This window comes from Pyrus communis, chromosome 13 (assembly GCF_963583255.1).
Source record: "Pyrus communis chromosome 13, drPyrComm1.1, whole genome shotgun sequence".
In the NCBI taxonomy this organism is placed as follows: domain Eukaryota; kingdom Viridiplantae; phylum Streptophyta; class Magnoliopsida; order Rosales; family Rosaceae; genus Pyrus; species Pyrus communis.
The window spans coordinates 23,628,296-23,651,029 of record NC_084815.1 but is presented as its reverse complement, the minus strand read 5'-3'; the positions used below and the strand labels follow the sequence as shown (position 1 = coordinate 23,651,029).

The window sequence follows — 22,734 nt, the reverse complement described above, 5'->3', positions numbered from 1 at the left end:
GGGATTTTTAGCCGTTAAATCTTTAATCAGAACGCATAATAAGATACACCGCAACATATTAAAAATGACTTGATTATACAAAGCAACCCAGTACAAAAGAAGTAAGACAAAAAAAAACAGTTAAAACAGTTGGAACATCATTACAGACACGCTGCAGAAAACAGAAGAGTTTCCTTACAAGCTCACAACCTATTTTACTCAACCATGTCAAGATCTTCATCCATTTCCTCAATCTTCATCTTCTTCACAGCCTGTTCGGCATCAGACCTCGGTCCTTTGGAGTTCGGGATGTGGATCAACACATCCGATTTCTGCCCTGTCGCCGCATCGACAAGCCCTCCGTTCTTCTCAACCCTATACACCAGCCCGCTTCCGGTTGGCGCTGCATCTATGAACACGGTCGAGTTTTCATCTATTTCTTCTCGCACAAGCATCCGCGACAACTCCGTCACCACCTTCTTCTCGAGCCATCTCCGAATAGGTCTGGCACCGTAAACCTGAAGATGAAAAAAGAGTACTTGTTTAGTGTTTCATATCACACAGGAGTATGCAGAGAAAAGATTTTTGGATTCGTAAAACCGATACTCACAGGATCATAACTCTCGCCCAGAATGTATTCCAACGCTGCATCGGTGACTGCCATAGCGATGCCCCTCTCGGCCAGTCGGGCTGCAACATCTTTCATTTGCAATCTGGCAACCTTCCTCAGTTGGTCGTGAGAAAGAGGATCGAATACAACAATCTCATCGAGACGATTCAGCAGCTCCGGCCTAAAGTGCTTTCTCACCTATGCAAGAACCATACTAGTTAAGAATTGATAGAACAAAGCGATACACAATCATAATTCAAATTTGGGGTAACCAAAGATGATACCTCTTGCATAACTTTATCGCGAGCAACCTGCATCGAACACTTGCCCATCAAACCGGAGAGGAGATGTTCTGCACCCAAGTTTGAAGTCATGATGATCACCGTGTTTCTGAAATCAACTGTCCGGCCTTGTCCATCGGTTAGTCTTCCATCATCCAGGACTTGCAGGAGTGTGTTGAAAACAGCGGTGTGAGCCTTCTCCACTTCATCAAACAATACAACACTGTAAGGCCTCCGCCTCACGGCCTCCGTGAGTTGCCCGCCTTCATCGTGGCCAATATACCTGTAAAATATGAATTGAGTCAGAATTCAAAATGCCGCAGCCGAGCTCACAAACCTGCTCGAGCGAAGAAAACTATAAATGCAATTACCCAGGGGGAGCGCCAATTAAGCGCGAGACAGAATGTTGTTCCATATACTCGGACATGTCAATTCTGACAATCAGATTCTCGTCATCAAAAAGTTGTTCAGCAAGCGCCTTCGCAAGCTCGGTTTTACCGACACCAGTTGGGCCCAAGAAGAGGAATGACCCGGTAGGTTGTTGTGGCCTTCCTAGCCCTGCTCTTGACCTTAAAACTGCCTCGGCGACAGCATCAACTGCCTGGTCTTGGCCCACTACTCTCTTATGCAACCTTTCCGCAAGTCCAATTAACCTTTCTTTGTCATTCTGGCCAAGCCGTGTGACAGGTATGCCAGTCCAACGGCTTACCACCTCTGCAATTTGTTCTGGTCCAACCGTCTCTGTCAAAATCAAGTTTTCGTCGGTACTACCTTCAAGCTTTGCAATGGTGGTTTCCACTTCCTGAATAGCGCCATAACGCAAGTCAGCAGCCCTAGCTAAATCATATCTTCTTTCGGCCTCTGCTAAAGCTACCAAGAGCTCTTCACGCTTCTGCTTAAGCTTTCGAAGCTCATCAACCCTTTCCTTCTCCTTTCTATACTTCATCACCAGTGGCTGAAGCTTGTCTCTCAGTTCATCAAGCTCTTTTCGCACCTGAGAATAAAATGACATAACAACGAACATAAGAACAAAGAAAGACCAAGATATTGAATAGCTACATCTATGACTTCATCAGACAAATATTCTCTAATAAGTTATGGATCAAGTAATCACCTCGACAAGACGAGCTTTGCTAGCTTTGTCCTTTTCTCTCTCAAGTGCATGAAGCTCAATTTCCAGCTGCATCCTCTTCCTTTCGAGGTTATCGATTTCTTCAGGTTGGCTGTCAAGTTGGACTCTCACATTCGCACAAGCTTCGTCAACTAGATCAATCGCCTTGTCAGGGAGATGTCGGCCTACAAAACAAAAGGAAAGAGGAAAACTTCAATACCAAGTAATTTTACACAGAACATTCAATTCAACATCGAAAGCTTAAAAATACCTAAACATAGAAAATAGACCACAATCGTTAGCCATTTTTAATTCATACCTGTGATGTATCGACTCGAAAGCTGTGCAGCAACAACAAGAGCTCTGTCCAGAATCCGAACACCATGATGACCCTCATACTTCTCTTTCAAACCTCGAAGGATGCTAATTGTATCCGGAACACTAGGCTCCGCCACATAAACCTGCTGGAACCTTCTCTCAAATGCAGCATCCTTCTCTACATATTTTCTGTACTCCTCAAGAGTTGTTGCGCCAATGCACCGAAGTTGCCCCCGTGCGAGCATTGGCTTGAACAGGTTGGCTGCATCCATGGATCCCTCCGTCCTTCCGGCGCCAAGAACAAGGTGAATTTCATCAATAAACAGAATCACCTTCCCCTCAGCCTCTTCCACTTCCTTCAAAACCGCCTTTAACCGCTCCTCAAACTCCCCTCGATACTTGGCCCCGGCCACCAAAGCTCCCATATCCAATGCAATGAGCCTCACGTCAGCCAGATTACTAGGGACATCCCCACCAACTATCCTCTGAGCCAGCCCTTCAACCACAGCAGTCTTCCCTACTCCCGGCTCTCCAATTAGAACAGGGTTGTTCTTAGTCCTCCTCGAAAGAATCCTCACCACTCTCCTTATCTCCTCGTCACGGCCAATAACCGGGTCAAGTTTCCCAGCCTGCTCAACAAGGTCCCGTCCATAAGTCTTCAATGCCTGAAATGTAGTATCCCCAGAAGCACTCTCCACCTTCTTCCCTTCCTTCCCACGAAGCTTTTCGACTTCAGATTTCACTCTGGCCGTAGCAATGCCGGCTTCCTTCAACAAGTCCCCAATCTGGGAATCCTCAAGAAGACCAAGAATCAACTGATCAACGGCCAAGTGTGTGTCCCCTCTTGCCTTCTGCGCTGACTGCGCTCTCCTAATCACTTTGATGAGAGATGAACTGGCTGGGATTTCATCCGGCGGAGGTGACTGAGATGGGAGCTTCTTCAGGGCCTGGTTGAACACCCTCTCCACAGACTTCGGAGCGTCTGCACTGCCACCGGCATTGGCAATGGCTTGGCTCAAAATGCCACTGGGATCAGATACCAATGCGGTTGCAAGATGGAGCGGCGTGAACTGCGCGTGGCCAGCATCCATGGCCAGGCCATGAGCTCCGGCAATAGTCTCATTGGTCTTGTGGGTGAACTTATCAGGGTTCATTTTCCTTCACCAATTAATGATACCTAACAAACACTGCAAACAAGGTGAGATAATTAAAAAAATACAGTAAAAATTCAAACTTTTTGTATAATTTCCTTCAGTTTAAACAAAACTTAGAATTTTGCATCTGGGAAACTTCCAATTCAAATAAAAATTAAAAATCTCCATCTGGGTTTCTTTAATTTCAACTAAAAATAAAAATATTTTATCTGGGTTCTTTTCAATTCAACCCAAGAACACAAAGAACCTTTGATCATACCTTTCCCAATTTACGAAACTCATAAACTTCTTAAATATTCCATCTTGGTAACATGCAATTCAAATAAAAATTAAAACTTGTTCACCAGGGTTCCTTTCAATTTGATTCAATTAATATCGAAAGGCGAAAACAGAGCGTATAAATAAACCATACAATCATCGATCATGTCTTCCCAATTTACGAAACTCTTGAACTTCTTCAATTCGTTTTCCAAGATTGAAAAATGACAGAGACTTTACTACTTAAATTAATTCGTTCAAAACCCAAAACCCATATGGAAATCAACTCTAAAAACTCAAAGATTCGCGGCGAGAGAGAAGCAAGAGAAATCTTGGACGTACCTTGTGAGGAGGAAGCTGAAGCTTTTCTGCAACAGTGGCGGGTAAATCCACAACTGCGTTTCAAGAATTTGATATGGTATTTCCTTCGGTTGATCGAATCGTTGTGAGTTTTTTCTGATGGGTGCTTGGGAGAGTGTGAGTGAGATTTTAAGGAGGATGAACCGACGACACGTAAGCAGCTAGAACATACTGGACGAAGTGGGAAGCTTTCGGGGCCTTTTCGTAATTTCAAGAATGTCTTTTCACATTGTAAAGCAACGACGTTATCGGATATATTTTTTAATGAGCACGGAATACGAATGCGTTCGGCATGTGTCATTTCACAAATATAGAAAATTTTGATTTTAAGCACCCTTTCATCCATACAAGGAATTTTAACAAAAAAAAACTCATGATACTGTTTATTTTAACAAAAAATTATATTTTTACATTAAAAAGTCAATCATAGTATTATGTATTTTACCCTTTATTTTGTCATTATCGTTAAAACTCAAAGTTTTCAAATTATTTTTATTAGTTTTTCTTTTATATAAAGATTATGGGTTGCAGGTGGCCCTCTACTACAATGATAAAGAGGAATGACGTCTTTACATGACGGCATGGGTTCGAATTTCATTAGTGGCAAATTAATTTCTAACTTAATGATAATATCGCTCGACTTAAAAAAAAAAAAGATAATTATTATGGATTATGTGTTTTGTACATGCTGAATTTTTTTTCATATTACCGGGTAGGTTCCAAATGTATGCTTTGCCATCTATCTCATTATAATTCTCAGCTTCTTAGAGCATATTCAAAGAAAATATCGAAAAGTTTACATGACCAATAATAGTTAAAAAAGACAATCTACCACTTAGTATTACGGCAAGCCCACTGTAAGGTTTAGTCTTTCTCTCATCCTCTTCATGTAGATATTATCGTTTGTTAAAAAAAAAAAAAAGACATCCTTAGTGTTTTCAAGCAAAAATGTCAATTCTTATGTAGCATGATGTGTATTAGCCAAATTTATTTTTAGCTGATTAATAAATGCTCTTCATCATTTTTATTATTGTTTGTTGTTAAAAATATTTATTATAATTATGAAAAATAAATAATGTCATAAATAATAGTTTTATTTAACATATCAGATGGAAAACAAACAAAACTTTAAAATATCAGAGTGTCATATATGCTTTCAAATTTAAACATTTATGTTTAAAATATATTAGAGAAAATTGTAGCAATGATCTCTGAATCAAAAATTCATGACCATTGTTTTTTTAACTCATCAAAACGTCTAGTTATGGTCATTTTCATCAACTCCGTCAAAATTCCGTCAAAATGAGTCATGTCGGAAGGATTATTACTAAATTAAATTAAAGTTGACGGACCATTGCTACAATTTTTCTATTTGATTTTTCATATTTGCCCCTTGTTTCAGCTTCATATGCGAGTCACGTAACTCATTTTGCCGGAAATTGTAACAGAGTTGATGAAAATGACCATAATTGCACATTTTGATGAGTTAAGAAACCAATCATCATGAAATTTTAGTTGAAAAATCTTCAATAGGTTAAAACTTTTGTTCGTGTGTTACAGATGAGGTTTTAGTGCGTTATAGATGACATGGTCCGGTGCCCCTTTTTCTCAATAGGCTTGATGGGCAAAAGCTAAATGCAAAAGCACTTTGAAACGTCACGGCCACAATAATTCTACGTTTCTTTCCCATGAAGCAATTTGCTACATACAACAAGATTATTCATTTTCGAGGGGGCAAAAACTGTTTGACAGATCTCCCGAATTCACATCAATTTTGCCAGTGTAGCAAACTACTTGTTGCTATATATACACAAAAACACAAAACAAAGTTCTAACACCATAGCAAACATTTGAAGAAGCATAAACACGACCGGCTGTTATTTTTGGCTCCGAGACCCAGTTGCGACGGGCAATTCATGTCGTCTTTGAATCGATGGTACTTTGGTTTCGTCTCTGATTCATCCACCCGGGATGAACGGGCTTAAGCCTAACCGAGTTGTCTGCAACATAACGTGAGAGAATTAAAGAGCGAAAATCAAAATTCATGACGTGTTAGCGATGGTAAAGTACTCACTGGAAATCATCCAACCGAAGGTTTTAGTCCTCATCACTATCATAAACAACAGCCATTCTGCGATGTGGTGCGGCCTTCCTTGGAGGTGAGTCTTCATCTGACTCGATTGCCTTGCGCTTGTGTCCAGAGTCCTTAACCTTTTGCTTGGGCGCCTACAAATATATCGAGAAACAGGTTTAAAGATGCAAGTATATAAATTGGAGTGGAGTTGACCAAGCCCAGAAAATTTGCTCTTGCATCAAACAACATTGTAGGCATACTAATTTCTTGACATAGTAACAACAGATGAACAAAACAAGCTTTTTCCCCCCGTTTGAAGAATTAACAGCAAGTAGATTTCCATTTGAAAATACGGAACGGTAATTGTTCTCAGGACTGAGAATATCCACTCACTTGTATGATACAGAAGAAATGCAGTATATGTTTTCAAGAAAATAGCCATGTATTGCCAAGGGAAAAATCCAACTCAGAGGCCAAACTAATGGAGCCATATTCTTGCATATTATATCTTAGTGATATAATCACTCTGCATCGTACCATAAGAATATGCTGACAAAAGTAAGACAAAATGACGAGAAACACTCACATCTATCAGTCTATGGTAACAAGTAACAATATAACAGATCCACATGTTAAAAAACATAAATACAGAAACATTTTCACTGAAAAGAAGAGAGACATACCTCAGCCTCCAACTCTGAGGCATCATTAACCTCGGCATCATGATGTTCTTCGTCATCTTCTTCTTCTGAATCTTCATACTCTGGCTCTGAATCCTCAGCCATCTTATGTGGAGGCTCATCATCTTCCCCATCAGTTTCATACTCAGACTCGTCTTTCTCACTATCAGACAAACCCATTGAACGCCGAGACGATTTGGCAGTTGGCAAGGATGACTTGCGAGGGATGTCTTTAGGTCCCTGTGACTAAAACTCCAGATGTTAGTACTTCTGCCAGAAAAGATGCAATATAACTTATTTGCGGAAAATGTAATAATCAAGTTGTAGGACCTTCTTAGCATTCAAAATGCGTTTCTCTCTTCGAGCTTCCATTTCGAAATCCTCCTCCATATGGCGGCGAGAATGACGAGACTCATGATAATTTGGTTCTTCATCCTGAAAATCAGAAGTTATCAGATAAGAGACTTAATAGTAATACATAGGTAATAAATAAAAAATTCCAGCAAGTACTAGAAAATGATTATAGAGGCTTCCATGTCCATAAAAAGAATAAAAATGAGAACATTCTTCAAATGTCATAAACAGGTAAGCTATACGTCTTAGCATTTGAATATGCTGTAAAGGAACACAAAACCATGAACTTAGAGAGAAAACAAAGGAAATTCCCACCATGCCACCCTCCACCCCTACCCCAATAGCAAGATTGTACCTCATCAAGAGCATCTTCCAAGAAACCAGGTGAAAGTTGGCGCCTCCTGTCCCCAGTTGTTGTATACTTTCGGCTCACCTTCTCCCTCTTCCGATTAAGAAGTAAATTAGCTCTGATATTTTGACTTTCGACCTACAGCACCAAACGAAAAATCAATCTATATGTTCCACCGAAAAAAAAAAAAATAATAATAATAATAAACAGATACAACTAGCTTATGCAACAACTTACCCTTTCTTTCTCCTCCTTTTCTCTCTCAGGATCGATGTCAGTAACGCAGTTCTTGACCTTGTATACTTTTTTATGTCGAGAATCAACCAGAGCAGTCAGCAGTCGATGTGAATTTGATGTCAAGGATGATGGCATGAACCTCATCTTCTTCAGAACTTTTCCTTGTGATTGGAGGATTCCCTGTAAGAACAACGCCCAGGTATTTATGAAATTTTTTTTGTGAAGACCGAGTTTTCTAGAACAGCAACTTCTTAATAGAGTCATAGACAGATGAGAATTCTTTTCAACCACTTTTTTAGCTGCTTTTCCAGATTTATGATGGAAACAGCATCTGTTATGTATATATTCATGGATTGCACAACACCAACAGATTATGGAATTTTACCTTTTCATGCCTGAGAAATAGGTGTGCTTGATCATGCTGTGCTTCTTGCACAGATATGTCTAGAACTTCATTCCCAATCAACAGCTGCAAACTGCCATCAGACCATCTCACAAAGCGTGTGTTGCTTTCACTCTACAATCATAGGAAATAAAAGTTGAAGCACTGAGTGCATAAATTTGTAAACAGTGCAACATAAAATGGGTATTGTGGTAAAGTTAAATCTATATTGGGTTTCAAGATAAAAAGAGCACTGGAAACCCCAACAACAGATATGACAAAAATAGAAATGTAAAGTTCAAGGAACTGCTAGTCTACAGAGACAAGTTTTCCTAATCTTGAAAAAAGGAACCCCATCTCCAATAAATAACAAGCCATTTATACATATGTAGTTTTACTTTGGAAAAATGATAGTCAAGTACTCGAATGGATAACCCATTACAACATTGATCCTACTCAGTGTCATGAATAACACTTTTGCAGACGTAGAAAAAAGTACACAAAGTCCACCCACTGCAAATCAATTTCAAATATATGCAATCATGCATCTTTGACACAATAATGGTAAACATAAAGTCTGCAGCAATCCATTGCATTGCACACACGCACATGTATAACAGAATATAATAGAGATGATTACTTACAGTTGTTGAGCCATCTGGATTTCTAACCCTCCTCCAGCGCACAATATTGTTCTCCAAACGTATACGCTTCTTAGATCCTGATTCATCTGTCACAAACGTATCTTCTTCCACATATGTCTTTGGATCAAACGGTTTGGGGTCGATGCCCATGATATTTGAAACTTTGATCATGTTCATCTACATGAGGACAAAATTTGAGTATTGGTATAATTTTCTGTCTAACTATTTCACATCTGATGGTAAACAGTAGCAGTCAAATCATTCCTAAAGTATCCCAAACGATGCCCAAATGAAATAAATGAGGAAGAACAAATAGACCACCCCAACGTATGTAGACAATGTTTCTACCAGGTAGCCATATCATAGCTCATATCCATTACTTCATTGATGACAACATATGTTGACAAATCCTCCTGTAACATATCCAACCATTTGAAGAAATAACACCCGTGCATTTGCATCGTACTTTTGAGGTCCATGAAAATAAATGATACATATTTTGTCCTTTATCTAATTTCAGTCAGAAACTTTTTTTCCATAAAAAAATGAAATGCTATTTTCTGGTAGTCATTTTGGAACCAAACTACAATCCATGTCCCCAACAATTAGTGCATTATACCTCTTTCAGCATATGCAAATGAGATTATTCATTAAACCCAAAATTAGCTAGACTATCTTTTTGTTAATACAACAGCTACCTTAAACTCTACCACCTTCAATTTATATGCTGTCTTACAGTTGCATCAATTTTATATGGTCTTAGAAGCTGCTGATACACAAAACAAACAAATTATATTTTAAAAAGTGATTCCACCACGTAGAATAAGAACTCAAACCTTTTCTGGACGAGCAGGAGGTGGACGTAGTGGAATCTCTAGCTCCAATGGGGGGCCAACCGGTTTATCTCTAGGTTTAGCCTCCATATTGTCCTCTTCTGAATCATATCTAGCATCTTCATCAGGCATTACATCCTCTAGTATTGGACTCCTTCCATAGCTTCCTTCCTCTTCCATTGGTGATCTCTAAGGCAGGAAACGACATCACATCATTTTAAACACCATGACTAAGAGCATTTACAAAAGAATGATTTAAGCATAATGCTTTCCAAATTGGTACTAACATTTGATTCATGCTGAATGTCATTCCGAAAATCTGTCTCTTCTTCTTCTTCTTCATCAGAGTCACCAAATACATTGCGAACAGCAGAGTGTGCGATGTTAGTATGTTCCTCCTCCTCCTCAGGGGATCTACTGTAAGCAGTCAAGAGAATTGTCCTTATAGTCAGACTTACCATGCTTGCTCCAAACAAGTCTAAGTGCAAAAAGCATACAATCATCTTTATTTTCTTCTCTTTGGGTACAAAAAATAAAAGTAATTGGTTAACAAACCAGCATGCATTGCCCCACACCCACAAAAATCAAATAAGATATAGGGAATTATTATTGGCACTCCAAAAATCTCATTCTACACTCCAAACTTCCTATATTTGGAAAGAAAAATACACATGTGAGGAGTGTAGAATGAGATTTTTGGAGTGCCAATAACACTTCCCAAGATATATTAGAATAAAAAATGTTGCTTCAGATATTTTCTTTCAAGTTCACTGGACAAGCATGTGTGTGTGTGTGTGTGTGTGTGTTTGTGTGTGTGAGAGAGAGATTTACCTTGGACTTATGGCCTGATTAACCTCGTCTTCATTGTCAGGGTAATGGTTTTCCTCAGATCTCTCAGACCCACTTTCAATCACATTTCGTCTCCGGCTGGTTAACTCTTCTTTTTCATCTGTGTCTGTATATTTTCCTTCACTTTCTTCTCTATGATCACCAATGTCTACTTCTTGGGAACTTTGTTCTCTTTCGCCCTCACTTTCTCCTGGATCAGGATCAGCATTACGCTGCTCAACATCACTCTCCACTTCCACCTCCCCCTGACTCTCTACTTCACCTTCACCCTCAGCCTCCACAGCGCCCTCTCCTTCATCCTGAAAACAAAACCATTACAAAGTTGTTTAGGAAATCACTCTGCTGGCGGTATAGTTCTCGCAAGTACTAAAGGATTATTTTCAACATAAGCACAATCACATTTCATTAAAACAAAATACATGTTTCCCTAATAACTTATAATCGCCACATCATATAAGTGCGACTAATATTAATAGTCAAATACAATCCTTAAATGCTCTTATAATCACGAAATTCCTCGGACGAGACCTTCCACACATTTTCATCTCGAAATTGAACTTCAAAACTAAAGAATGTTAACTAATGAATGTTAAGCTTCTTGCGCGTAATTGACATTACAATTATCCACGGATTAACAAGTAATACCATACAACTAATAACTTGTGATCCTGTTAAAATCCAGCTTAAATTCTTTGCTTTCAACTCCTTCTCAATACAACCAACCTCTTTAATCCTTCATCGTTCTACAACAAATACCACACCTGTACAATTCCCAAACCCTAGAAACAACTGCAAGCAAAAAAAATCCCCAAGATACGCACTTTCATCCAATCATCCACCGCCATTAACAAAACCACAACCTATATCTTCCTTCAGCTAAAATTAAAGCAAAAACTGAAACCGCAATCATCCCCAAACATGCAATTGGAATCTGAATACAAAGGAAACATGAAATTAGAGGATCATACAGAATTGGGCTGGGGATTGGACTCGTGCTCGGAATCGACCTCTTCCTCTTCCTCTTCGGATTGATCTCCGAACAGGTTCTGCATCATCTGGTGCCGCTTCTCCTCCCCCATCGCTGCTGCTGTGTGTTGCGGTTGGAGCTCTCGGGGATTTTCACTTGGCCGCGGATCAGTTCTGCAGCACCCACTGATTTCGTTGTCTGCGTTTAAACCCAAATTTAATAAAAATCACAATTTTATCTATAAAGTAAAAACTAATTTCCCGTTAAAATAGTAAATTACTGTATGAGATATTTCTTTTAGACAATTTTCAACCCTTGATTTAAACTAACTCAATCTTTCTCTAATGATTAGGCTAAAAACAAATTTTGGGTTCAACCCCAAATTCGGTCAAATTTAACTCATACCAGAGTTAAAAGGGTTCAACCCCAAATTTGGTCAAATGTAACTCATACCAGAGTTAAAAGGTTGGTGCACCAAAGTTTAGGTTTTAAACTAACCTAATCATTCTTCAATAGTTGGGCATAGAATACGTGTAGGTTAATACCTAAAATTTGGGCAAAACCTAGAATTCAGGCCAAGGTTAGACCGACCTTATGCATGCGGACGCACTCAGAAAAGTGGAAGCCACAAGAAGGTTACTTGCCCAATGCGCGAGATGTGCAAGGGTTGGAAGTGCGGCACGCCCTTGACGAGAATGTCGGCCATCCAAAACGAGCCCAACGACTCTATTTGGACCTGACTATTTTAATTATTGGACCGTGGATTGATCCAACTGTTTAGATTCAAACTTATTTAACTTTATATTTTTAAAAACACTAAATTCAACGACTAATATCGAATATGATCAAATCTAACAGTAAAAAAAAAATCTAAAGAAAATATGTTTTTACTAACACTGTCTTAAATGAGATTTATAGATATTTCACTCCTAAGGCAGGAAAGTGAAAATCAAATTGAATGTGTAATGGTTGTTTGAAACTGTTTTTAAAATGACTGAAAATGTTTTTTGTAAAAATATATTTGAAACTAATCTTTAATAAAAATACAAGGGAATCTTGAAAAAGTACTTAAAATATGATTCTTGCAGTAAGCACTTCCAAGTGCTTTTGAAACACTTAAAGTACTTCTACACTAGCCCTAAATAATGGAGGCAGATTGTCTGCCCTCCTGTTCACCTGTTTGGATGCCCTTCCCATCCCTTCTATTTCCGCGGTCACGGTTAAGCCATATCAACATTTTATATTTTTAGTACTTTTTATCTTATTATCTTTATTAAAAAATTAATATAAAATGTTGACGTGCCGTATAAAATAAAAGGAGATGGAAAGAGTACCCCAATAGAAGCGCAGACAATCTGCTCCCTAAATAATAGAGTATGGAATTTTTATTTGGATTTTTTTCTGACCCTTTTAAGATATTTATGTTAAAATATCAACAAAAAGGGGATGTAAAGATTTTCTCTTTCTATTTGGCCCGAATTTTCAAATTATTGCGGGCTCCACAAACAATAGTTCCACGTGGCACAATTTAATTGCAGGATTACCTAACTCTCCCTCTACCCGCAACAATTATTCGGAAAAACCCACCCGAAGCCTTCGCCCAAACGCCTCCCTATTCCCAACCTCAGCTTCGGATCCCAACCACCTAGCTTCGGCCAACGAACCTCAGCTTCGGTTCCGAACCTCGGTTTTGTTCCTCAGTTCGTTGAAAATTTCGCACTATTTCGATCACTTTCTATCTCTCTCTCTCTCTCTCCCTATCTGAAGCTCAAAGACGCACATTCCTCTCTCTTTCCGATTCGAGCCCTAACGCTTCTCAGTCTGACAGTCTCGGAGGATCAGCTTCCAGCTCCAATGGCGGCTTCGCAGCGTCACTGTGAGTTTCCCTTTTTTTTTTAATTAAAAAAACCCTAATTTTCTCTCCGCACGGACCATCTCTGCTGGTAATTCAAATCTAAGCTAGGGTTTTGGCGTGCCATGGCTGGGCAGGTCCGTCTCTGCTTGTACAGTTGAAGTGTCGCTGCCTTGTTTTCGATCCTGTGTGTTTTTGCTATAAATGTGGCTTTAGCATTCCTTTTGATTGCTCATAAATGGACCGGAAAGGAAAGAATTGGCAGCTCAAATTTTATAACTTTCTGTTACTTTTGGATTTTTGATTTCGGAAACGAAACAATTTGGCTGGATTGGTTTAGTGTGGCTTCACATGATTAAAATTCCGTAAAGTTTCGTGCTTTTTCCTGTTACTTGCATTTTAGGCAGCCAATTTTAGCAAAAGGTTATTGTGTCAGATGTGGCTTGGGTTGATGAATTGCACATATCTGATTGCCTCCTGTTTTCCCCACTCGACCATTTTTTTCGAGTGAGGCACTTGAGAATGCAGGGAACACTGTCGATTGTATATTCCATTTCGCTTGTTTGTATGACTTGTTTCTGTGGGAATGTCTTTAATTTTAGTTAATGCTTTGATGTGTTATCGTAGGATATACACGTTTGTGTTATTTGCATTTAGGGTTGAACTCATTGCTGGACAGCAGTCCAATTCCCCACCATTAAATTTACCTGAGAGCGTGTGAACTTTATTGACCTACACTCGCATTGTATGGTTTGTTAAATTGTCCAATCTTTGTAGGAATGTAATGTAATGAACAAACCCTATGGACCTGTTGTGGAATTGAACCCGAGTTTTCTCAATGTGAATATACATGCACATGGTAATAGAATATTCTGAAATGAGTCCATATATTGCAGTCCTATAGTGCTACTTAATCAAACCATATAAGTGAGAGATCTACCAAATATCAGTTTTACATATTTTGATTGCGGGAAATTTTTATTCCTCAGTTGTTTCAGGATGAATATCAATAGTTTGAATGTGGATAACAGGAATTATCATGATGGTTATATATCTGATGGCTGTAATTCTGCCTCTAATACATGATCTACTTGATGTGTAACTTACTGTCACATGGTTATATGCAGGATAAGTAGTTTGGGCTGGGAACATGGCAGTTGGATTGGCACTAAATTATACTGGAAAAAGGTGTGTTTCTGAATGGAATTTTGTTTGGTCGAACTTCATATGATTTTCTGGTATCTTAAAATTGTCGGAATATGGTAGCTCTGAACTCTATTCATATTTTTTGTAGGTAGTTATTTTCTCATAAGAACTTTAGCTGCTGCAAATTTGTGGCTGGATTATCTATGCCTGGAAACGAAGTTGGAGACAGGGTCCATAACTTCTTTGGCCAAGAGAACTTGTCACAGGGTCAGCATCATCCTCAGGCTGTTGATGGGAACTGGCCAGGTCTTAGTAACAACCTGTGGGTTGGGGCCCAGAGACAAAGTGGAGCTCCTGTTAATTCAAATTTAAAGAATTATAATGTACAGCAACCAGGTACTATTAAACTAACTTCTAGATTACTTTAAGGCTGTGATGGTTTTTGTGTTGCCTGAGCCATCACCTGTTTCTAAACATCTCTGTTCTTTTATTATGAGCAGATTCGGAGAGAGGGCATGGTGGTCAGTCTTTTCATGTGCCTCATGGTTTGAATTTTATGCAATCAAATGTGAGGCCCGAGTTTGGCAGAGCTCAGTATCAAAATCAACAGGCAAACCTGAATGGCTATGTGCATGGGCACCAGATGTTTAAAGCAAGGCAGAATGAAGCTAACTTTTTGGGAGTGGATTCAGAACCTGATCGGCAAACTTTAACATCTAGAGGCTTGCCGGCACATGAATCACAGAGAGGAAGTGGCCCTGAGCAGAAGAATAATTTGATGAGATTAGAAGCTTCAGAATCCCCCATTGGTTTTGATTTTTTTGGTGGTCAACAGCACATGAGTGGTCCACATCCCAGCACGATGCAGTCTTTGCCTAGGCAACAATCGGGGATGAGTGACATGCAGCAGTTGCAGCGACAGGTTATGTTCACACAAATTCAAGAATTTCAAAGGCAGCAACAACTTCAGCAACTAGAAAGGCAACAGGTTCTTGCAAATCAGGCTTCCTCCATTACAAAACAGGCTGCTGGTAACCACTCATCAGCTCTGATCAATGGTGTTCCGATCAATGAGCCATCGAACAATCAATGGCCACCTGATCTTGTGGCAGGTAACACAAACTGGCTGCAGCGTGGTGGTTCTCCTGTTCTTCAGGCTGCATCTAGTGGACATGTATTGCCCCCTGAACAAGCCCACACACTACACTTGATGGGTTTTGTTCCTCAACATGCTGATCAATCTCTATACGGGGTTCCAGTTACTAGCACAAGTGGCTCAATGGGTTCATATCCTCATGTTCAAATGGACAGATCGGCAATGCATCAGATGTCGGCAAGTAACAATTCGTTTCCAGGTAATCAATATTCTGCATTTCCAGATCAGGTTAGCATGCAAGATGGACCCCGGGTTTCTAGACAGGATTTTCAAGGCAGGAGTGTGCTTGGGCCTACTGCTGCTGAAGGTTTGAATAGTGGGTTTAATTTAGAGAACTTGAATCAAGGAAATCCCCATCAAAGAAATGAACCTCTGGAAGAATTCCAAGGGAGGCCACAACTAGTTGGATTGTCAGAACCATCACAAGAGAAAGCAGTCACACAAGTTGCATCTGGACAGAGCGTGGCTACACTAGATCCAACTGAGGAAAAGATTTTGTTTGGTTCAGATGACAATCTGTGGGATGCCTTTGGCAGGAGCACAGATGTGGGAATGGGAGGTTCCAGTGTGTTGGATGGTACGGAAGTTTTTGGAGGACTTCCTTCTCTGCAAAGCGGGAGTTGGAGTGCTCTTATGCAATCTGCAGTAGCAGAAACTTCTAGTGCTGATATAGGGCTACAGGAAGAGTGGTGTCCTCCAAGTTTTGGATATCAACAACCTCCAATTGTGAATCAGCAGCGCTCAAGTGTTGGTGATACTTGCAAACAACAATCTGATTCGGCTGGTAACAACTTGCACTCTTCCTCCGACTTGAATTCTAGAGCTTCTCCACAATCCACTGATGCCCATAGGGTGAATACGACTACTAGTTATTTTAGTGTTCAGGGATTTCAGCAACCAGGACCTAAAACTTCGCATGAACGAGGTGAGGTCTTTCAGAATCATTCTCCTCAGAGATTTGTTCAACAGGTTCCTGAACAAGGAAGTAAATGGTTGGATAACAGTTCTCTACAAAAGCCACCTGTGGAAGGTAGTCATAATTATGGAAATAGTAGTCATTTATCTGGTACAGAAATAAATGGAAATAGCATTTCAGGTTCGTGGAACCGTCAACAAAGCATTTCGTCAAATAATGGTGATGGGCAGCCATTTAATATGTTAAATGGTAGGAAAATTATGGAATCTATGCCAACAGATATGGGTAATAATCTCAAAAATCATGGGAATCAAATTTTATCACGATCAATACCAGGCGGTGATCGTAAGAGAGGCATGCATGAGGAAATGAGCCATGCTGCTGGTATATGGAAGACGGATTCTGTTCTGAACTCAAATTCTGAAATGGAACATGCAAAATATCCCGTTGGAGGTCCATTGATGAATAGAGAGGGTTCAAGCACAAACAATATAGGGAAATCAAATTCCAGCAGTGCAAGAGCCAACCACGAAAGCCAGAAACAACTTGCAGACAATCATGAATTCTGGAAATCAGTTGATTCTCAAGTGAACCCTCAGGGAAACGAGGTTTTGAGGAAAAACCAGCATCATCTGGATAAGAATCGTCTAATCTTGGAATCATCAGGGAACAATGGCTTAGACAAAAGAGCAGTTGAGATGCATGATATCGAGAATGTGAATAGAAAAGAGAATTCGACTGATACTTTTTTCTCTAATGCACACCACCCCGCTCCAATTGGTGGTTTGAAGGAAAACGTTGCCTCAGATGCTGGTGGTTCATTTGCTTTTCTTGGAAGCAAACAAAAATCATCTAGTAATGCTGCTCAAAGACCCCCTGCAACTCGCAAGTTTCAGTATCATCCAATGGGGGATGTGGATGTTGAAGTTGAACCATCTTATGGAAAAAAACATGTGACACAATCGCAAGCTATGTCCCAGAATGTACCTACAGGTTTTAAAAGTCGTGACCAAGGGAGTTTTCGGCAGTCAAAATTTATTGGTCACACTGATAGACGTTCTATGGAAATTGAGAAGGTGATCAATTGTTTTTTTTATTTTTTTATATTTGAGATTGATGCAACAATTTTTCGTTTTGATTTTCTTGATTCATCTAAATATTTTTGCTTTAGGTCTTCTTATTTGTTTTTCTGTCTATCGTAATTTTAAAATTAAGGTTTAGTTGACGTTTTCTACCCACTTGTGCGTTTACCTGGTTGTCAGGGTGACACAATACGTTTAGATGAGACACCTTCCAAAAATACGCTTCCAGGTTTTGTACCAAGCACATCTACTCCCTTTGACAGATTCACTGGAAGTAATGCCCCAATCAAGGCTGCGCCATCAAGGTAGTTGAATAATTTTTATCTTTGCTACAATTCATATTTTTGCTTTAGTTGAATTAATGTTTTCCACTGCATGTGTACAATTCATATATAGATAGACTTGATTGATGAGATGACGCTTTAATATTTTCAATTCCTTGCAGTCAACATATGCTTGAGCTACTTCACAAGGTGGACCAACCAAGGGAGGGTGGCAATGTTACACACTTCAGCTCTTCGGATCAGAATACATCGTCGGAGATGCCTGAAGTGGAAACTTCTGAAGGATCTGTAGGTCACATGCAGCGAAATCAGTCATCTGTTTCTCAAGGTTTCGGTTTACAGCTGGCTCCTCCATCTCAACGTACTCCAATTACAGATCATACCTCATCTTCTCAGTTCTCTTCACAAGCAGTTGTCAGTTCACCCCCTGTCCATTCTGAGATAGGAGAAAAGGGTCATACATGGTTGGCCTCGGCAGCATCTGCCCAGTCCTTGCCTTCTTCTCGTGAAGCATCTCAAGGTGAATTTAGAAATAATCTCTCTGGTACCTCAGGACAGACAGGGAGTAAGGCTTCACAGTACAATATTCAGGGAAGTTTTTCTGCAGCTTTCAAATCTGGTTTTCCTCTTGCAAGAAGTCAACTAGAAAAACAGCACATGTCAGGTTCAAGTGGACAAGCAACAGCAAGCCAGTCTGAGAACATACCTTTTGATAGGCATGCTTTCCGACCGAAACAGATGGGTGATTCTCGTGACACATCTCAAACTAGCCAATCTGCCCTGCAATCAGTGCTAGATTTGTCTGGAAGTACTTCACAGAATAACCTTGCCTCTGCTTCTGCAGAGGCATCCCTACTGAATGTCGCTGATCAATCCGGTTTACGAGTTGCTGCCCCCAAAATCCCCAAATCAGATGTTCTTCCAGGCTCTCAGCCGTCTGTTGTATCGGGTATGTCCCGTCAAGGTGCCGTTTCTAAAGTATTGACTAATGTATGGACCAATGTTCCATTTCAGCAACCTTTAGCAAATGCTGAATCACCAAAGCTCAATGAGCAAGATACCCGGGAAAGAGGGAATGGCTCGTCTGCCTTTGGTGCATATTCTTCCAACATGCAAAGCTTTGTTGGGAAAGAGCAAAAATCCAAAGAAAGTACCGGGCAACAAGCGTCACCTGAGAACATTCAGAATGCCCAAAATATCAATGTCTCTCAGGGAAAAGAATCCATTGCAAATAACTTTTCAAGCTCTGTTGCTACCCAGAGAGATATTGAAGCTTTCGGTCGCTCTTTAAGGCCAAATAACAGTTTGCATCAAAGTTATTCCTTGCCGGACCAAGTGCAGGCTATGAAAACTACAGACGTTGATGGAAGTGATCGGAGTGTGAAGAGGTTGAAAGGTGCAGATTCAGGTGTGGAGACTCAGCAGGTGGGTCCCCTGGGAGGATCACAATTACCTTATGGATATAATAGTATGGTTAGAGATTCATCAGCTGATCATACTTTAGTTCCCTCTAAAGATCCTAACATGCTTAGCTTTACATCCAAGCTTGGGGATACTCGAAATTCAAATGCATCTAGTCAGGATATGTTTGCTTTAAATCGCCAGAACTCCCAGAATTTCTCTACTAGTAGTAATGCATATTCTCTTAGAGGTGAACAGTCTCAAGTTAGCCCCCAGATGGCACCATCCTGGTTTGAACAGTATGGAACCTTTAAGAATGGGCAAGTGTTTGCAATGCATGATACACTGAGAACCACCATGAAGGCTATGGGACAACCTTCAGTTGTTGGAAGGGCAGGTGATGATCTGCATACTCGGGAATCAATGGAGCAAGCTAGTGTCGCTTCTGATGCTAGTAAGCTTGTTACCACCCTGCAGAGTTCAGTTCCCATACCTACTCCCAGTGAGCAATCACCTTCACCTCATGTATCGCATTCTGATGTAGCTGATCAAGGTTTAATTGTTGAGCGACCGATGAAGCGTAAAAGTGCTACATCTGAACTTTCACCTTGGCATAAAGAGCTAACCGAGTTCCCCAAAAGGCTTCTGAGTATCAGGTGGGTTGCTTGACCCTCTGCTCGATAGTGAAAGATGCTCCATTTAACTTTAGTTCTTTGTTATTTTTATTTTTCACAGAAGAAAATATTAATTTTATTTCTTTTATGAATTTCTAACATATGGAAGGTTTATACGTACAGTGCAGCTGAAGCAGACTGGGCTCGCTCAACAAACCGACTAGTTGAGAAGGTTCGTTTCAAGTTCAACCACTAATCTCACAATTAAGATTTGATATACAGTAATTCTTTTTGAGCGGTCTAATTTCTAATTGCTTCATGTTGGTTTGACAGGTGGAAGATGAAACTGAAATAACTGAAGATGGACCGCCAATACTTAGGTCCAAAAGAAGGCTAGTCTTGACTACACAGCTTATGCAGCAACTGCTTCACCCTCCTTCTGCAGCAGTTCTTTCTGCAGATGCTAGCTCATGCTATGAGAGTGTGGCTTACTTTGCATCTAGATTATCTCTAGGTGATGCTTGCAGTGCAATATCCTGCTCCGGAAGTGATGCTCAAACTCCATTGCCTTCTGACAGTGTAAACCTGTAAGAGTTGTCTGAAATTTATGTAAAATTTTCCTTTTAAGGCAATGGATTGATGATTGGTGGAATTTGCATTATTCATTGCATACTAACATTCAGTCTTCATTATATGATTTATAGTTTTCCCGAGAAGCTTAGAACACGGGAGAAAGTCAGCAATCAATACTACTCAAAAGTTGTGGAAGACTGTATTGATAAAGCAAGGAGTCTGGAAAATGATTTGTTGAGGTAGCCTCCGCAACCGTCTCCTTTCCTTCACTGTTCACACCACTGTTTCTGATTACTAGTTTTCACATTGTAGTTAACTTTAATTTCTAAGATACTTATTTCTTGTCATCTTATTGTTCTTATGTATGTTCTCTCTCTCTCTCTCTCCCTTTCTTTCTCTCACACTCACTCTGGTGTAATTCTTCCACTGATGCAGACTGGACAAGAAAAGCTCAATCTTAGACTTGAGAGTGGAAAGCCAGGATCTTGAGAAGTTTTCTGTCATCAATCGTTTTGCTAGGTTTCACGGGCGGGCACAAGGTGAGGGGCCGGAGGCCTCATCGTCTTCTGATGCTCAAAAATCCTGCCCCCAAAAATATGTTACTGGACATCGAGTGCCTAGAAATCTGCCAGACAGGGTACAATGTCTTTCACTTTGATTATTAATTTATTATTTTTCCCTCCTCAGCCATTTATCTCCACTTCCCTTGTGATCCCCGTGTCCATTATCTTTCAACTTATTTAATGGGACATGGCTCGCAACAGCAGTTACACAAATCGGAATGTAGGAGAAGAATGAACTCTAGATTGTCTCCTTTAAAAGCAAAGGCGACTTTTAGTTCTTTTCACCATGGGCCATTGATGCCATTTTTAAGAAATATAAGGTGGTCTCTGTATACTCCGAAAGTTTAGAAAGGAACTGTGATGCCCCATCAATTTTTTGGCCAAGGGGGGAGGATAGAACCGCAGTCCCTTTACTCAAATTTGTACACACTTCTATAATTTATGTAATCATGTATTCTCGTTCATAATCTTAAGCATGGGAAATCCATCGGTTGAGGTTTTGCAACTGGGATTTATGAGAAGAGGGACTTTGGTATTAAGTTCTGAAATAAGTTATAAGAGAAATTTTGCCTTGATTTTGGTTTGGTTGTGTAGAAGTCTGGGTAGTTTATGACGTCCACAGAAGGCTTGATAAAATGGGCTAGTTTAAATTCTGCTGCCTGCTCGCGTGCCACTAGTTTGAGGATCAAAAAATTACATGAAGTCGTTGTTAGCTTTGAGTACTGCATACATTATGTTGGTTGCGGCTTTTGTTTTACTTTCATGGCTGATTTTCGAACTCCCATTTTCTCCCCATGCACGCCTCCCTACATTTCTACCCTCTAGATTGAATAAATGAAATGAGAATCAGGGAAAGAAACAAGGGGAGGATTGTGGTAGAAGAAAACGGGAGTGTGACCCTTTGCTAATATGGCCCCTCTTTGCTAGATGTTTTACTTCCTTTTGTCATTTCGTAAGTGTTCTCAAATTTAAGGACGTTGTCATTTCTGAAAATGCTGTAGGCAAAGTACCTTGTTTGCTGAGTTGATGCTGTTCCCTCTTGTACTTCTTGTAGTCATTTATGTGTTAAGCATTTGTTATTCCGCAATGTCGAATGACTCATTGTAGCCCGGAAGGATTCTTAAATGTGTAGTTGAATGGTATGCTACATAACTTTCAGGTACCTTGTGTTTCTTAGAAAAACTAATAAAAAGGACTTGAAAACTTTGAGTTTTAACGAAAATGACAAAATAAAGAGTAAAGTGAATAGTATCAGGATTGACTTTTTAGTATAAAAATATGATTTTTCATTAAAGTGCAGTACCGGGAGCTGGAAAACTAATGAAAAAGGCTTAAAAACTTTAAGTTTTAACGAAAATGACAAAATAAAAGGTAAAGTGAATAGTATCAAGATTGATTTTTTAGTGTAAAAATGTGATTTTTCATTAAAGTAAACAGTACCAGAAGTTTTTCATTAAAGTTTTTTTTCTATCTTAGCTTCTAGCTGAATATTAGGCTTTGGATGACGGGTTTTGAGATTTTTCGAGGGATATACGTTTTCGAACATGCATCTCATAATGTCTCTCATGTTTTGATGTTTTCCGACATTACCAAATATATGTTGCTTTGACTTGGGCACTGCATGGAGGATAAAGAAAAAGATGCGCATTGCTTGGAGCATGTTTTAGGAATTCATGACTACCGTCGGTTGTCGGAGCTCCGAACCAT

The 22,734-nt window shown here is 39.8% G+C and overlaps 3 protein-coding genes across 7 annotated transcripts; 1 reads left to right on the top strand and 2 right to left on the bottom strand.

The window, feature by feature from the left end:
- Positions 1-56: 56 nt before the first annotated feature.
- On the bottom strand, positions 57-4,211 carry LOC137713058 (chaperone protein ClpB1). Of its 2 annotated transcripts, none has more exons than XM_068452297.1 (7): positions 4,054-4,211; positions 2,301-3,486; positions 1,985-2,166; positions 1,242-1,864; positions 874-1,153; positions 590-787; positions 57-497 (listed from the first exon to the last, which is right to left on the bottom strand). In XM_068452297.1, the coding sequence occupies exons 2-7, from the start codon at positions 3,451-3,453 to the stop codon at positions 195-197; spliced, it is 2,739 nt and encodes a 912-aa protein (XP_068308398.1). In that variant the 5' UTR covers positions 3,454-3,486; positions 4,054-4,211; the 3' UTR covers positions 57-194. The 2 variants fall into 2 exon arrangements, with proteins under 2 accessions (XP_068308398.1, XP_068308399.1); XM_068452298.1 differs by having other exon boundaries at positions 2,301-3,476.
- A 1,516-nt stretch (positions 4,212-5,727) lies between these two features.
- Positions 5,728-11,638, bottom strand: LOC137712767 (protein LEO1 homolog). 4 transcript variants are annotated; one of them, XM_068451923.1, is made up of 12 exons: positions 11,442-11,638; positions 10,456-10,772; positions 9,912-10,041; positions 9,628-9,813; positions 8,792-8,968; positions 8,151-8,282; positions 7,766-7,945; positions 7,535-7,666; positions 7,156-7,260; positions 6,829-7,071; positions 6,146-6,297; positions 5,728-6,071 (listed from the first exon to the last, which is right to left on the bottom strand). In XM_068451923.1, exons 1-11 carry the CDS (start codon positions 11,550-11,552, stop codon positions 6,169-6,171), a joined length of 1,842 nt encoding a protein of 613 aa, XP_068308024.1. In that variant the 5' UTR covers positions 11,553-11,638; the 3' UTR covers positions 5,728-6,071; positions 6,146-6,168. The 4 variants fall into 4 exon arrangements, with proteins under 4 accessions (XP_068308024.1, XP_068308026.1, XP_068308025.1 ...); XM_068451925.1 differs by having other exon boundaries at positions 6,829-7,065; XM_068451924.1 differs by having other exon boundaries at positions 9,912-10,038.
- Positions 11,639-13,112: 1,474 nt separating this feature from the next.
- LOC137712543 (uncharacterized) lies at positions 13,113-22,183 on the top strand. The gene is made up of 10 exons (XM_068451620.1): positions 13,113-13,316; positions 14,420-14,480; positions 14,587-14,834; positions 14,939-17,586; positions 17,773-17,897; positions 18,038-19,933; positions 20,075-20,123; positions 20,225-20,478; positions 20,596-20,703; positions 20,900-22,183. The coding sequence occupies exons 3-10, from the start codon at positions 14,642-14,644 to the stop codon at positions 21,120-21,122; spliced, it is 5,496 nt and encodes a 1,831-aa protein (XP_068307721.1). The 5' UTR covers positions 13,113-13,316; positions 14,420-14,480; positions 14,587-14,641; the 3' UTR covers positions 21,123-22,183.
- The last annotated feature ends 551 nt before the right edge of the window (positions 22,184-22,734 follow it).